Here is a 16448-nt window from a genome sequence, read left to right on the forward strand (position 1 = left end):
GTTAGCATTGAGCCCTGCCTAGTAGTGAGTGGATATTGTCAATAACAAAGGGTTTAACTTCTTAAATTGCTTTGTTTCAGGGACCCTGAAGGTCTTGTGTGTTCTACTACCTGGTGCAGAGCTGAATGCCTGGTCTTCAGTCTCATCGGCCTACACTTCAAGATCAAGCCTATCTAAATGTGGAATTTGAGTTTTAATTGGTTTAGCTGTTTCTGTTGTAGTACCGCATTTGAAATTTGCTTTGGTGGGAACTGTTTATTTTATAAAAGGGTCAGAAAATGTATTGCTTGTCTAGCTACTTGTAAAATTTCACTACTGGTGTCCATTGCTAGTATGAACAATCTTTAACAGTTTCAATAAGAATTGTCCATGTTCTATTACATGTGTATTGAAATATCATTTTTAGTAAAATAGCTATTTTAAATTGGAAAATGTTCTTGCAATATATTAATATATGGAAAAGAAATTGAGCAAATGTAACAGTTTTAATTAAAAATATATTCAAACACAAAGCAACAGTGAAGATAATTAGAATAGTTACCGTGACAACTGCAATGTGATGTTAATCAGATTTTGGTTAGGCACAGTAATACTCATTTACACTAATCTGTATTACAGAGAAAATCTACATCTGACACGTGCAGTCAATATGTCCAACTCTGAATCTTTTCACCTGTCGAGTATTTTGCCACCCTTTAACAAAGTACAGTACACTGACTTAAGATGGAATCAGCATTTCTAATCCAATATACTTTGTTTATTTAGGCAATATAATGGTCTGCTGTCGTGTAGGCTCAAAACTGTCCAGTCGAGGAGGACACTAGAAAATCACTCAATTTCTATGATATAACAAAATCACCAGTTTTTCACTACGTAATATCCAAACCATTCTACATTTATAAGTTTCCAGAGAAGTTATTCAGCAATTTAGAAACTCAGAATGATGGCTGAACACTGTGTTTCTTAGCCGAGTTTCTTCCTTCCAAGACAGTAAAAATGTCCTCTAAGGACTTGTAGACACATTGCGGAATTCGTGGACGTTGCGGAGCGGGTAACTGGAAACATTGCAGCCAATCCAGTCATCATGGACACCGTAGCCAATGCCAAACCATCAGGCTACTGGGGCAAAGCCACCAAGGTTCACAGCTGACTGGTAAGGGTGCTGGTGGAGAGGATGTTGTGGTTGATTGCAGCATAAGCTGGTCGGTGTACAGGCTATGTAGAGCTGGTTCTTTGAGGGCCAGGTATCTCAGGGCAAACAGGTGACGGTCAAACCTTGGCCTGTTGAGAGCAATAAAAGAAGTAATTAGACAGCGATCAAAAGGTGTTGGTTGTGTGTGTTTTGGGACCAGCTTTGTCTGAAATTGCCATTTAGCCTTTAATCATTATTCTGTCGTGCACAACAGGTGAAACCCAGTCGTTATCTCAGTAGATATACATTCTTTAAAGTTAATAAATTACCTAAGCCCTTTATAAAAGACCAACAGGAAAGGTTAAGTGTAGGGCTGCACATACATTTCAAATTTAAATTGTGATTCCAAAGAATGCAATTAATCAAATGTGATATTTCGATTGTTTACAGAAATGTTCTATTTCAGTGGATTTTTACTTATTTTGTATTACTTTAACATGATCATATAAGGTGCATAGTTATGCTGCCAACTAAACTGAGGCATATCAGAAATTTCAGTTTACAGGAAAGATTTAAGATACAGCATGTTTTAATTATAACTTTCGCTTTTGTGAAAGATATTGTGCTGACTGGTCAATATTCCATGCTTATTAAAGAAAAAGAAAACATTGCGAGCAATTCATATCAATGTTCTAATCCTTGCGAAAATATAGAGCAGTTTTAAGGGTGTTTCATGTTATAATGCTCCATGACATGTTTCATCTGTTACACAGTGGATATTTAACTTAGCTATACTTAAGTTTTTAAAAACAAAACAAATTGTAATAGCATATATCTTACAGAAAAATTGCACTTAATTTTTTACCCCATATCGTTTAGCCCAATTAAGTGGAATGCTACAAGTAAAAAGATCATTCAGGGCACGTTTTCAGAACAGACTCCAAAACACTCCAGGACAGTACCTATTTGAATATTTCACAAATTGCAAACATGTTGAAAATCATGTTGAAAATGTCCTATACACACCCATAGCTGCTTCTTTGGGGAGCTGTCCATGATATTTAGAGCATTCACTCAGCATAGCTGTAGTTCCTCCACACTGTGTTGGTCTGGTTGGCAAACAAAGGCAGTGAACATCGTTCCGTGTGTATGGTGGCTGGCCGGATGGTCTCTGTGCGCCCATGCTTGAACGCCGCAGTGCTACAGGACTCATATGTGGCAACGTCTCTGCCCATAACTGCCTCAGAAAACCCATTTTGAAAGCCAGTTGGGCTATAGCATCTGGACTAACTTACTTCTTCTAACTTGTCCTTGCCACCTTTTTGAACTCCATGGCATCGATGGTGAGTTTGGATACAGCCGAGTCAAATTTCTCCTTGGCTTTTTTGATACATTCTCCAGATCGCGGTCCAGGTTGAACTGCAGTCTGCGCCAGCAGAGGTGAATCCAAGCGCAGCAGCAGAGCCCGGGTGTACCAGTGGCTGCTCTGTTGTGTCTTTGAAGATCTCATTTTGAAAGAGGAAGCACTGCTACGCCATCGCCCCAGGAGTGCTCAAAATTGATGGCTGCCTGTCCATCTTTGGTCAGAAGTGATGAAGGACTTGTCGTACCACCGATTGCAGCCGTCGCCATGCAGCATATTATGGGAGATTTGAATATGGTCCCTCATGCTTCATCATCTAGACTGAGACAGAAAAGGGGGCTGTCAACAATCCATAAATCTTCGACATTTCCAGCAGCTGTCAGCTTCTCCCTCAACTTGCCCACACATCCCTGTTTTCACTGGTCAGGACTCCGAGAGGAAAGGCCGGCGCTGGCGTGGGTACAGACAAAATGTAATTCAAGTGGGACTGGATCTCTGCAGGCTTCACCAAATTCCATCCCTGTCTACAACATCAAACACATACATGTTGCTTCCTCATAACAAGGAGATGTCGTGCTTTCTCATCAGTAAATAACATGTCTCTACCACTCTTGGGAACCGAGTTGAGTTGAAGAGACGAAAGTACTAGAGACATGTCCAGGGGGTAAGCATTCACCATGTAAGCTCCATACCAAGACAGTGAAGATGGGACCCAGGATAAACCTTTTAAAGCTGTCTGTGTCATCTTTGCCGGGTTGAGGTGGAAAACTTCTGGCTCCAGTAATTCGGCTCGCAGTGTTTCATGAAGCGCAAGCAGAACAAACCTATTTGTCGCACGCACAAGCTGGTCATGTACTCTGTCTTAGGGTCAGGATTAAAGGACATGAAGGGGTTGAAGTTAAGCACCACAGATTCGCGAGCAGAAAGATACATGTCAAACCCTGGGCTGAAAGAGAATATGTTTTGGACCAGATTAATTATTGACTGTTTTTAAATACTCAAATTGAAAGTAGTTATTGTCAGAATGGCACATTTACCTGAGATGTAGCTTGTGTGCAATTTTCTTGTCCTGAGCTACCAGTTCCTCATGCAGTGCTTCCCCACACCATTCTGGAAATCTTTTGCAAGTTTCTCTGTTGTTCTAAAATACACAATTAAGATTAAGCAGGTAGATTCAAGTAGTTGTATTGGTGGATAAATTTAAAATTAAAAAAGGTGGATTTTCTTTCTTTACACTTACCTGAGACTTGGTCAACATCCAGCAGGGCCTCTGAGCAGCTAAATACCTTTTGACAGTACTCCACACTTTGGTATGGGTAACCTGAACAATGTTTAAAACGAGCGATAAAGGGAAAATGTAGCTCAACAGTCCAACAAATGTTATGTCAGTAGATGGCCCCCAAGTGGTCATCGACCTAAAATCAGTGTGCACTTCACTACATTCATCTACAAGCTTAATGGGTCACCTCTTTAACTTCGAACACCTTACAGCACCAGCCTTCTAAGGTAGTTTAGATTCTTGTCAGACCAGTATGTCGAATGAAAGCAATATTCTAGGTAAAGTAAATAGTAAATAATTCATTAGCTCCTTACCTGGGGAACTCTTCTGGTAATGCATCGATGGTACAACACTTTGGTGCAAATACTCGGTTGAAGACGCTTTTTTGCTGCTGTAGTTTCGCTTACTGATTCCAGAGTAGAAATTTACAGAATTAACGTTACGCTTCCGGATTTCCTCAGATTTTTAAAGCTTTGCATTGAAAGCAGACTGGCCATGGTGCAAGCGAACTGAATACCTACTGGGGTTATTGAAATAAAACACACGCTAATGGACAAAACCAAAACCAAAGACATCCGTAACAGTGTCACACTACGGTAACTAACGTTGACCAACATTAGCCAACATTAGCAATAGCCCTCTTCTTCTTCTTCTTTGGTTCCGGCAATGTAAATGTAGTTAAGCGAGCTACTGCATCAATCGGTCAAAGTCTGAAGAGAGTCTTCATACATTATTATGCGGCAGGAGTGGGGGACGTTCAGCCACAGATAACTACTCCTGGGACGCTGATGCCTCCTTCTGGTCAAACCAATGGGGGGGGAGATTATATTCAGTCATGGTTCCAATCGATCTGGCGTTGTAGCCATCTTCTCAATAAATGCCCAGGAAAGTAATCACCTTTAAAGCTAATGGATTTTGGGTACTGCTGCTGTTCTGTAAAATATGAAGGGATTTTAATATTTTTATGAACATTTGTGGCTTTAATGGTTGTAATCCGAACAAAATGCGGTTATCAGAAGTTACGGATGCAGTCACTGAATATAAGGAAATGTATCACACACACTTATTTGATTGGTGGGAGATTGAATCTGACATCTGTGAATGGCAGTATAAATATCCTTCTAAAACAATCACACAACTGGAATACTATTCTATGGATGTCCTAAATTCAAACAGCTTAATGGACATTTGGAGGGATAGGAACCAGAGGTCATTCAATTCTCATGGGTCAAACCCAATGGTAGTGAATCCAGAATAGGTTTATGGTTAGCAATCCCTGGAATTTCTAGCAATGTCTCAAATATGCTGATTAGTAGTACACCTTTAACTGATCACTGTGTGGTAAATTAAATCCCCAAAATAAAAACGATTATTGGAAATTTAATGCAGACCTTCTAAAAGATGAGAAATTAATAAAATTATCTGAAATTTGATAAAGAAAATTTAAAAAAATGATATGCATGTATGCAATATAGTAGTAGATGGGCTACTTCTAGTTAAGTTTAAGTGAGTTTTTGATAGAATCAGTAAATCCAAGCATAGCCAACAAAAGATATGCGATCCAATTGGTACGGACATTAATAGATACTGTGATAGAACGCTTACCTAATGTCCATACTGAAAAAGCACATTCATAACCTCCAAGAAAAACTAAATCACTAAGCTCAAGGGGTTATGTAGGTTCGGAGAGAAAGATAATTAATTCATATAATTAGTGATGCAGAAATGATGAAGAAATTTTACATTTTACTTCAAACGTTATGGCTCTGATATCAAGATAGGATTCAGATATTTTCATGGTTGAGGCCGTATATCCTCAAGATAGACTTAGCCTTTAAGAAATATGTGACTCGAGACGAATGGCAGAATTAGATAAGCAATTAAGAGAATAGCAGTAGGGAAAGAACCGGACAAGATGGCTGAAATCCAATTTTTACAAATTTTTTGGGTTAACCTGAAAGAATTTTTTATTGGAGGCTATGAAGGACATTTTGAGTAATAAGCACTTACACCTACAATGAACAGGGACTTCTAACTCCCAATCCAAACAAGGCAAAGACAAAAGATATATCAATAATCTTTGCCTATCACCTTATTGAACACTCACTATAAGCTGTTTTTGCATGTTGTGGCTGATGTTATAAGTGAGTCATATTTTACATCTGGGGCTCATCTGTCCCTGGTCTGTGTTTTATATTTAGGCTATCAAACAATGTTTGTTTTGTTATATAAATGCATTATCAGATAGACAGGAACCACTGAAGTTATATTAAAATTAGGTTTACTTGAAAGTTGAATCAATTCAGTACTCACAGCATCAGTACAGCTCTTGTATACAACGTAGAATTAGATAAATCTCTAAAGTCACAATAAAGCGCCAATGTTGTCAGTTTTTCCCAGCGTCACTGTGTCCAGAGAAGAAGACAGTGGCTCCCAGATCCAGATGGTGACAGCAGTAACAGTGTTTGTCTTGTTGTAATGCAAACAGTTTTAATACTGATCAGATCGGGGCTTTGTCAGACACGCAATTCTCCTCACGCTCCTGTAAGACGTACAAAAAGCACACAAGCAAAGAAACAAAGGGTTAAAGTTGATTCAATATTCAAAGATTATTTATTAGCTTACATTACATAAATGCTTACAAAAAATAGCCTAAATAATAATAAATGTGACTGAAGTGGTGTGGAGTGAGTAGGCTAGTGATGAGTTAATGATGAGAGAGTGGTGATTAAGTAAAACTGAGTGAAAGGCATCTATAGCCTAATCTTACGAGCATAATGGTTGAAGACTATGTGTAGCATATAATACAGTGAGACTTGGATATGGTAGCCTACTGACATCCAAACTAGTTAATGTATTTGGACGTGGGAAAAATTTGTTGCTGTTGTAAGGCGCTGCGTGGCTAGCAGTGGTCACCGCAGTAAGCAGCACATAATTGCACGCTACATGTTATGAGTGTGGTTAGTGCCTGGAGTGCTTAGAATACAACTAATGCAGTAATAGGTTCATGGTGTTTGAGTTGTAGACTAGGCCACATGTGGATAATACACTTCAGATGTCCGAACTACTGTATTTGATTGTGGGATTGTGATTTCCCTAGAAAAGGGTAAACTACGTTACCTAGAGTGCAAAATTCAGAAACTTAATAAAGGACTTTTTACAATTGTGCCTATGTTTCCGTTAGTTGTAACGCGTCCAGTCTGCGCAGCTTCTGCGGATCCGGCTTGTGCCCACACCCGCCTAACTGATCAATTCAGAAAGGGGGCGGTGGTTAAAGATAGGGGGTGGCTTAGTATCACATGAGACCACACAAGTTTCATGTAAATCAGATGAGGTTTGTCATGTAAGCGTGATTTCCGGTTGCCAGGGGGGGGTGCTATGACCAAAAGTCAATTTGGCCTAAATGTTGTCAAGCCTGGACCCTTGTCAATCGTGTGAAATTTCGGACATTGGACAATGTACAAATACAAACAACTTCATTGTTCATCAATAAAGGCTCAAAATGTCCACCACGCTCACATCATTGGACAAAAAGTTTTGCTTTTAATAACTTTTCATCATTAAGGTCTTTAGATGACACAGGCACTTGTTGCCTAGGGGGGCTATGACTTTGAATAAATGTTGGTCTTTAGACCAACATACAGGGGCGGCTGTGGGTCAGTGGTAGAGTGGTTGCCTGCCAATCGGAAGGTTGGTTCGATTCCTGCCCTGCAGTCATTGTCGAAGTGTTTGGGCAAGACACTGAACCCCGAGTTGCCCGGTGCTGCGCATCAGAGTGTGAATTGTATGATGTTTATCTGATGAGCAGGTGGCACCCTGTACGGCAGCCGGCCACAGTGTGTGAATGGTGAATGTTCCTGTAGATGAAAAGCGCTTTGAGCAGTTGTTAAGACTGGAAAAGCGCTATATAAATAAAGCACATTTACATTTATATAGGGATGAGCGAGTAAAGCATTATCTGTATCTGTACTGTTTACCACATGAATTATCTGTATCGGATCCGTACCGGACTGGCGGGGCCTAAACCGGAAGTGGTCAGATTTAACCCGGAAGTGGGTCAGGGCTTTGAAATGTGGGGGCTTAACTATATTAATCAATATGTTGATCAAAAATTGTTATATTATGCTGATTTGAAAAAAACTTTTACATGACAGCATTGAGCTTCCGATCAATGGTGTTGTCATGGTAACAAACCAAACTATACAGAATGTTTTGCACAATGAATACAACACATGCGGTTGCAATATGAAGTAAAATGTAATGAACAAGAGTTTTCATACTCAATATAACTTTTTTTTTTAACTTTATTTTTTTATGATCATGTGATTTTTTTGGTTTTGGTTCTTTTTATTTTTTATTTCTTTTATTTCCACACAAGATAATGTGTGGTTTGTGTGTGTGTGTGTGTGTGTGTGTGTGTGTGAGTAAGAAGAGGACACAGAGAGAAAGGGGGGGGGGGCAGCTGACAGTAAAAAAATCTCCGATGGCAGAGACGCAACGGGAGTGCATTTAACCAAGCAGCTGTCTGAAACCCAGTTCACCAGAAATCTACTGGTTACTATGTAAGGACTACAAACCCACGTTCCCAGAATCTACTGGTACTAGTAAGGACTACAAACCCCACGTTCACCAGAAATCTACTGGTTACTATGTAAGGAATACAAACCCCACGTTCACCAGAAATTATGGTTACTATGTAAGGACTACAAACCCCACGTTCACCAGAAATCTACTGGTTACTATGTAAGGACTACAAACCCCACGTTCACCAGAATCTATGGTTACTATGTAAGGACCCAAACCCCACGTTCACCAGACATCTACTGGTACGATTCATGTAAATAGTTTTCAAATCAGCAATAAATATAACAATTTTTGATCAACTCATATTGATTAATATGAGTTAAAGCCCCGCACATTTCAAGAGAACCTGACCCACTTCCGGGTTAAATCTGACCACTTCGGTTTAGGCCCGCCCAGTCGAGTACGGATTCGGATACAGAAATTCAGGTGGTAAACAGATACAGATACAGATAATGCTGTACTCGCTCATCCCTAATAAAATGAAATGTGCTGTATTTAATAGCGCTTTTCCAGTCTTAACAAACTGCTCAAAGCGCTTTTACATCTACAGGAAACATTCACCATTCACACACTGTGGCGGGGCTGCCGTACAAGGTGCCACCTGCTCATCAGATAAACATTCATACACATTCACACTCTGATGCGCAGCACCGGGGCAACTCGGGGTTCAGTGTCTTGCCCAAGGACACTTCGACAATGACTGCAGGGGCAGGGATCGAACCACCAACCTTCCGATTGGCAGGCAACCACTCTACCACTGAGCCACAGCCGCCCCTGTATGTTGGTCTAAAGACCAACATTTATTCAAAGTCATAGCCCCCCTAGTGGCAACAAGTAGGCCTGTGTCATCTAAAGACCTTAATGATGAAAAGTTATTAAAAGCAAAACTTTTTGTCCAATGATGTGAGCGTGGTGGACATTTTGAGCCTTTATTGATGAACAATGAAGTTGTTGTAATTTGTACATTGTCCAATGTCCGAAATTTCACACGATTGACAAGGGTCCAGGCTTGACAACATTTATAGGCCAAAATTGACTTTTGGTCATAGCACCCCCCCGCTGGCAACCGGAAATCACGCTTACATGACAAACCTCATCTGATTTACATGAAACTTATGTGTGGTCTACATGTGATACTAAGCCACCCCCTATACTTTAACCACGCCCCCTTTCTGAATTGAGTCAGTTAGGCGGGTGTGGGCACATATGAGCCGGATCCGCAGAAGCTGCGCAGACTGGACGCGTTACAACTAACGGAACACATAGGCACAATTGTAAATAAGTCCTTTATTAATGTTTCTGAATTTTGCACTCTAGGTAACGTAGTTTACCCTTTTCTAGGGAAATCACAATCCCACAATCAAATACAGTAGTTCGGACATCTGAAGTGTATTATCCACATGTAGGCCTAGTCTACAACTCAAACACCATGAACCTATTACTGCATTAGTTGTATTCTAAGCACTCCTAGGCACTAACCACACTCATGAACATGTAGCGTGCAATTATGTGCTAGGGCTATACTGCGGTGACCACTGCTAGCCACTGCTAGCGCCTTACAACAGCAACAAATTTTTTCCCACGTCCAAATACATTAACTAGTTTGGATGTCAGTAGGCTACCATATCCAAAGTCTCACTGTATTATAGGCTACACATAGTCTTCAACCATTATGGCTCGTAAGTATTAGGCTATAGATGCCTTTCACTCAGTGTTTACTTAATCACCACTCTCTCATTCATTAACTCATGCACTAGCCTACTCACTCCACACCACTTCAGTCACATTTATTATTATTTAGGCTATTTTTTGTAAGCATTTTAATGTAATGTAAGCTAATAAATAATCTTTGAATATTGAATCTAACTTTAACCCTTTGTTTCTTTGCTTTGTGTGCTTTTTGTACGTCTTACAGGAGCAGTGAGGAAGAATTGCGTGTCTGACAAAGCCCCCGATCTGATCAGTATTAAAACTGTTTGCATTACAACAAGACAAAACACTGTTACTGCTGTCACCATCTGGTATCTGGGAGCCACTGTCTTGTCCTTCTCTGGAGCACAGTGTGACGCTGGGAAAAACTGACAACATTGGCGCTTTATTGTGACTTTAGAGATTTATCTAATTCTACGTTGTATTACAAGAGCTGTACTGATGCTGTGAGTACTGTAAATTGATTCAACTTTCAAGTAAACCTAATTTTAATATAACTTCAGTGGTTCCTGTCTATTCTTGATAATGCATTTATTATAACAGAAAACAAACATTGTTTGATAGCCTAAATATAAAACACAGACCAGGGACAGATGAGCCCCAGATGTAAAATATGACTCACTTATAACATCAGCCAGACACATGCAAAAACAGCTTATAGTGAGTGTTCAATAAGGTGATAGGGCAAAGATTATTGATATATCTTTTGTCTTTGCCTTGTTTGGGATTGGGAGTTAGAAGTCCCTGTTTCATTGTAGGTGTAAGTGTCTTATTACTCAAAATGTCCTTCATAGCCTCCAATAAAAATTCTTTCAGGTTAACCCAAAAAAATTTGTAAAAATTGGATTTCAGGCCATCTTGTCCTGGTTCTTTCCCTACTGCTATTCTCTTAATTGCTTCATCTAATTCTGCCATTCTGTCTCAGAGTCACATATTTCTTTAAAGGCTAAGTCTATCTTGAGGATATACGGCCTCAAACCATGGAAAATATCTGAATCCTATCTTGAATATTCAGAGCCATAACGTTTGAAGTAAAATGTATAAATTTCTTCATCATTTCTGCATCACTAATTATTAATGAATTAATTATCTTTCTCTCCGAGACCTTACATAAGCCCCTTGAGCTTAGTGATTTAGTTTTTCTTGGAGGTTAATGAATGTGCTTTTATCAGTATTGGACATTAGGTAAGCGTTCTATCACAGTATCTATTAATGTCCTGTACCAATTGGATCGCATATTGCTTTTGTTGGCTATGCTTGGATTTACTGTATTCTATCAAAAACTCACTTAAACTTAAACTAGAAGTAGCCCATCTACTACTATAATTGCATACATGCATATCATTTTTTTAAATTTTCTTTATCAAATTTCAGATAATTTTATTATATTTCTCATCTTTTAGAAGGTCTGCATTAAATTTCCAATAATCGTTTTTATTTTGGGGGATTTAATTTATCACACAGTGATCAGTTAAAGGTGTACTACTAATCAGCATATTTGAGACATTGCTAGAAATTCCAGGGATTGCTAACCATAAACCTATTCTGGATTCACTACCATTGGGTTTGACCCATGAGAATTGAATGACCTCTGGGTTCCTATCCCTCCAAATGTCCATTAAGCTGTTTGAATTTAGGACATCCCATAGAATAGTATTCCAGTTGTGTGTATTGTATTTAGAAGGATATTTATACTGCCATTCATCAGATGTCAGATTTCAATCTCCACCAATCAAATAAGTGTGGTGTGATACATTTCCTTATATTCAGTGACTGCATCCGTAACTTCTGATAACAGCATTTTGTTCGGATTACAACCATTAAAGCCACAAATGTTCATAAAAATATTAAAAATCCCTTCAATATTTTACAGAACAGCAGCAGTACCCAAAATCCATTAGCTTTAAAGGTGATTACTTTCCCTGGGCATTTATTGAAGCAGATGGCTACAACGCCAGATCGATTGGAACCATGACTGAATATAATCTCCCCCCCCATTGGTTTGACCAGAAGGAGGCATCAGCGTCCCAGGAGTGAGTTATCTGTGGCTGAACGTCCCCCAGCTCCTGCCGCATAATAATGTATGAAGACTCTCTTCAGACTTTGACCGATTGATGGCAGTAGCTCGCTTAACTACATTTACATTGCCGGAACCAAAGAAGAAGAAGAAGAGTGCTAGTTGCTAATGTTGGCTAATGTTGGTCAACGTTAGTTACCGTAGTGTGACAGCTGTTAAACGGATGGCTCTTTAGGTTTTGGTTTTGTCCATTAGCGTGTGTTTTATTTCAATAACCCCAGTAGGTATTCAGTTCGCTTGTTAGCACCATGGCCAGTCTGCTTTCAATGCAAAGCTTTAAAAATCTGAGGAAATCCGGAAGCGTAACGTTAATTCATGTAAATTCTACTCTGGGAATCAGTAAGCGAAACTACAGCAGCAAAAAAGCGTCTTCAACCGAGTATTTGCACCAAAGTGTTGTACCATCGATGCATTACCAGAAGAGTTTACCCAGGTAAGGAGCTAAATGAATTATTTACTATTTACTTTACCCTAGAATATTGCTTTCATTCGACATAACTGGTCTGACAAGAATCTAAACTACCTTGGAGAAGGCTGGTGGCTGTAAGGTGTTCGAAGTTAAAGAAGGTGACCCATTAAGCTTGTAGATGAATGTAGGTGAAAGTGCACACTTGATTTTAGGTCGATGACCACTTGGGGGCCATCTACTGACATAACATTTGTTGGACTGTTGAGGCTACATTTTCCCTTTGATCGCTCGTTTTAACAATTGTTCAGGTTACCCATACCAAAGTTGGAGGATACTGTCAAAAGGTATTTAGCTGCTCAGAGGCCTCTGCTGGATGTTGACCAGTTCAGGTAAGTGTAAAGAAAGAAAATCCACCTTTTTTAATTTTAAATATTACTCACCAATACGAACTACTTGAATCTACCTGCTGTAATCTTAATTGTGTATTTTAGAACAACAGAGAAACTTGCAAAAGATTTCCAGAATGGTGTGGGGAAGCAGCTGCATGAGGAACTGGTAGCTCAGGACAAAGAAAATATGCACACAAGCTACATCTCAGGTAAATGTGCCATTCTGACAATAACTACTTTCAATTTGAGTATTTAAAATACAGTCAATAATTAATCTGGTCCAAAACATATTCTCTTTCAGGCCCATGGTTTGACATGTATCTTTCTGCTCGCGAATCTGTGGTGCTTAACTTCAACCCCTTCATGTCCTTTAATCCTGACCCTAAGACAGAGTACAATGACCAGCTTGTGCGTGCGACAAATATGGTTTGTTCTGCAGTGCGCTTCATGAAAACACTGCGAGCCGAATTACTGGAGCCAGAAGTTTTCCACCTCAACCCGGCAAAGAGTGACACAGACAGCTTTAAAAGGTTTATCCGCTGGGTCCCATCTTCACTGTCTTGGTATGGAGCTTACATGGTGAATGCTTACCCCCTGGACATGTCTCAGTACTTTCGTCTCTTCAACTCAACTCGGATTCCCAAGAGTGGTAGAGACATGTTATTTACTGATGAGAAAGCACGACATCTCCTTGTTATGAGGAAAGGCAACATGTATGTGTTTGATGTTGTAGACAGGGATGGGAATTTGGTGAAGCCTGCAGAGATCCAGTCCCACTTGAATTACATTTTGTCTGACCCGACGCCAGCGCCGGCCTTTCCTCTCGGAGTCCTGACCAGTGAAAACAGGGATGTGTGGGCCAAGTTGAGGGAGAAGCTGACAGCTGCTGGAAATGTCGAAGATTTATGGATTGTTGACAGCGCCCTTTTCTGTCTCAGTCTAGATGATGAAAGCATGAGGGACCATATTCAAATCTCCCATAATATGCTGCATGGCGACGGCTGCAATCGGTGGTACGACAAGTCCTTCAGCATCATTCTGACCAAAGATGGACAGGCAGCCATCAATTTTGAGCACTCCTGGGGCGATGGCGTAGCAGTGCTTCGCTTTCAAAATGAGATCTTCAAAGACACAACAGAGCAGCCACTGGTACACCCGGGCTCTGCTGCTGCCGCTGTGGATTCAGCCTCTGCTGTGCGCAGACTGCAGTTCAACCTGGACCGCGATCTGGAGAATGGTATCAAAAAAGCCAAGGAGAAATTTGACTCGGCTGTATCCAAACTCACCATCGATGCCATGGAGTTCAAAAAAGGTGGCAAGGACAAGTTAAAGAAGAGTAAGTTGAGTCCAGATGCTATAGCCCAACTGGCTTTTCAAATGGGTTTTCTGAGGCAGTATGGGCAGACAGTTGCCACATATGAGTCCTGTAGCACTGCGGCGTTCAAGCATGGGCGCACAGAGACCATCCGGCCAGCCACCATACACACGGAACGATGTTCACGTGCCTTTGTTTGCCAACCAGACCAACACAGTGTGGAGGAACTACAGGCTATGCTGAGTGAATGCTCTAAATATCATGGACAGCTCACCAAAGAAGCAGCTATGGGTGTGTATAGGACATTTTCAACATGATTTTCAACAATGTTTGCAATTTGTGAAATATTCAAATAGGCTACTGTCCTGGAGTGTTTTGGAGTCTGTTTCTGAAAACGTGCCCTGAATGATCTTTTTCACTTGTAGTCATTCCACTTAATTAGGGCTAAACGATATGGGGTAAAAAATATAAGTGCAATTTTTCTGTAAGATATATGCTATTACAATTTGTTTTGTAGTTTAAAAACTTAAGTATAGCTAAAGTTAAATATCCACTGTGTAACAGATGAAACATGTCATGGAGCATTATAACATGAAACACCATTAAAACTGCTCTATATTTTCATGCAAGGATTAGAACATTGATATGAATTGCTCGCAATGTTTTCTTTTTCTTTTAATAAGCATGGAATATTGAACAGTCAAGCACAATATCTTTCACAAAAGCGAAAGTTATAATAATAAAAAACATGCTGTATCTTAAATCTTTCCTGTAAACTGAAATTTCTGATATGCCTCAGTTTAGTTGGCAGCATATACATATTGCACCTTATATGATCATGTTAAAGTAATACAAAATAAATGAAAAATCCACTGAAAATAGAACATTTCTGTAAACAATCGAAATATTCACATTTGATTAATTGCATTCTTTGGAATCACAATTTAAATTTGAAAATGTATTGTGCAGCCCTACACTTAACCTTTCCTGTTGGTCATTTTATAAAGGGCTTAGGTAATTTATTAACTTTAAAGAATGTATATCTACTGAGATAACGACTGGGTTTCACCTGTTGTGCACAAGACAGAAATAATAGATTAAAGGCTAAATGGGCAATTTCAGACAAAGCTGGTCCCAAAACACACACACCAACACCTTTTGATCTGCTGTACTAATTACTTCTTTTATTGCTCTCAACAGGCCAAGGTTTTGACCGTCACCTGTTTGCCCTGAGATACCTGGCCCGTTCAAAGAACCAGGCTCTACATAGCCTGTACACCGACCCAGCTTATGCTGCAATCAACCACAACATCCTCTCCACCAGCACCCTTACCAGTCCAGCTGTGAACCTTGGTGGCTTTGCCCCAGTAGTCCCTGATGGGTTTGGCATTGGCTACGGTGTCCATGATGACTGGATTGGCTGCAATGTTTCCAGTTACCCGGCTCGCAACGTCCACGAATTCCTGCAATGTGTCTACAAGTCCTTAGAGGACATTTTTACTGTCTTGGAAGGAAAGAAACTCGGCTAAGAAACAAGTGTTCAGCCATCATTCTGAGTTTCTAAATTGCTGAATAACTTCTCTGGGAACTTTAAATGTAGAATGGGTTTGGATATTACTGTAGTGAAAAACTGGTGATTTTGTTAATTCATAGAAATTGATGTGATATTTCTAGTGTCCATCCTCGACTGGACAGTTTTGAGCCTACACAGACAGCAGACCATGTAATAGTGCCTAAATAAACAAAGTATATTGGATTAGAAATGCTGATTCCATCTTAAGTCAGTGTACTGTAGTACTTTGTTAAAGGGTGGCAAAATACTCGACAGGTGAAAAGATTCAGAGTGCTGGACATATTGACTGCACGTGTCAGATGTAGATTTTCTCTGTAATACAGATTAGTGTAAATGAGTATTACTGTGCCTAACCAAAATCTGATTAACATCACAATTGCAGTTAGTCACTGTAACTAATTCTAATTATCTTCAATGTTTGCTTTGTGTTTGAATATATTTTTAAATTAAAACTGTTACATTTGCTCAATTTCTTTTCCATATATATATATATTGCAAGAACATTTTCCAATTTAAAATAGCTATTTTACTAAAAATGATATTTCAATACACAATGTAATAGAACATGGACAATTCTTATTGAAACTGTTAAAGATTGTTCATACTAGCAATGGACA

At 39.6% G+C, this 16448-nt stretch overlaps 1 protein-coding gene and 1 pseudogene across 1 annotated transcript; one reads left to right on the forward strand and one right to left on the reverse strand.

The window, feature by feature from the left end:
• Nucleotides 1–935: 935 nt before the first annotated feature.
• Nucleotides 936–4113, reverse strand: LOC116695715 (carnitine O-palmitoyltransferase 2, mitochondrial-like; annotated as a pseudogene).
• Nucleotides 4114–12221: 8108 nt separating this feature from the next.
• On the forward strand, nucleotides 12222–16300 carry LOC116695793 (carnitine O-palmitoyltransferase 2, mitochondrial). The gene is made up of 5 exons (XM_032526256.1): nucleotides 12222–12578; nucleotides 12863–12943; nucleotides 13046–13152; nucleotides 13245–14549; nucleotides 15459–16300. Exons 1-5 carry the CDS (start codon nucleotides 12394–12396, stop codon nucleotides 15785–15787), a joined length of 2007 nt encoding a protein of 668 aa, XP_032382147.1. The 5' UTR covers nucleotides 12222–12393; the 3' UTR covers nucleotides 15788–16300.
• The last annotated feature ends 148 nt before the right edge of the window (nucleotides 16301–16448 follow it).

This window comes from Etheostoma spectabile, chromosome 9, assembly GCF_008692095.1.
Source record: "Etheostoma spectabile isolate EspeVRDwgs_2016 chromosome 9, UIUC_Espe_1.0, whole genome shotgun sequence".
NCBI lineage: Eukaryota > Metazoa > Chordata > Actinopteri > Perciformes > Percidae > Etheostoma > Etheostoma spectabile.

Coding starts and splice junctions, on each gene's coding strand:
- LOC116695793 (XM_032526256.1), top strand. CDS start 12,394: ATGGCCAGTCTGCTTTCAATGCAAAGCTTTAAAAATCTGAGGAAATCC. Junction 12,579..12,862: donor TACCAGAAGAGTTTACCCAG/GTAAGGAGCTAA, acceptor ACAATTGTTCAG/GTTACCCATACCAAAGTTGG. Junction 14,550..15,458: donor CACCAAAGAAGCAGCTATGG/GTGTGTATAGGA, acceptor TGCTCTCAACAG/GCCAAGGTTTTGACCGTCAC.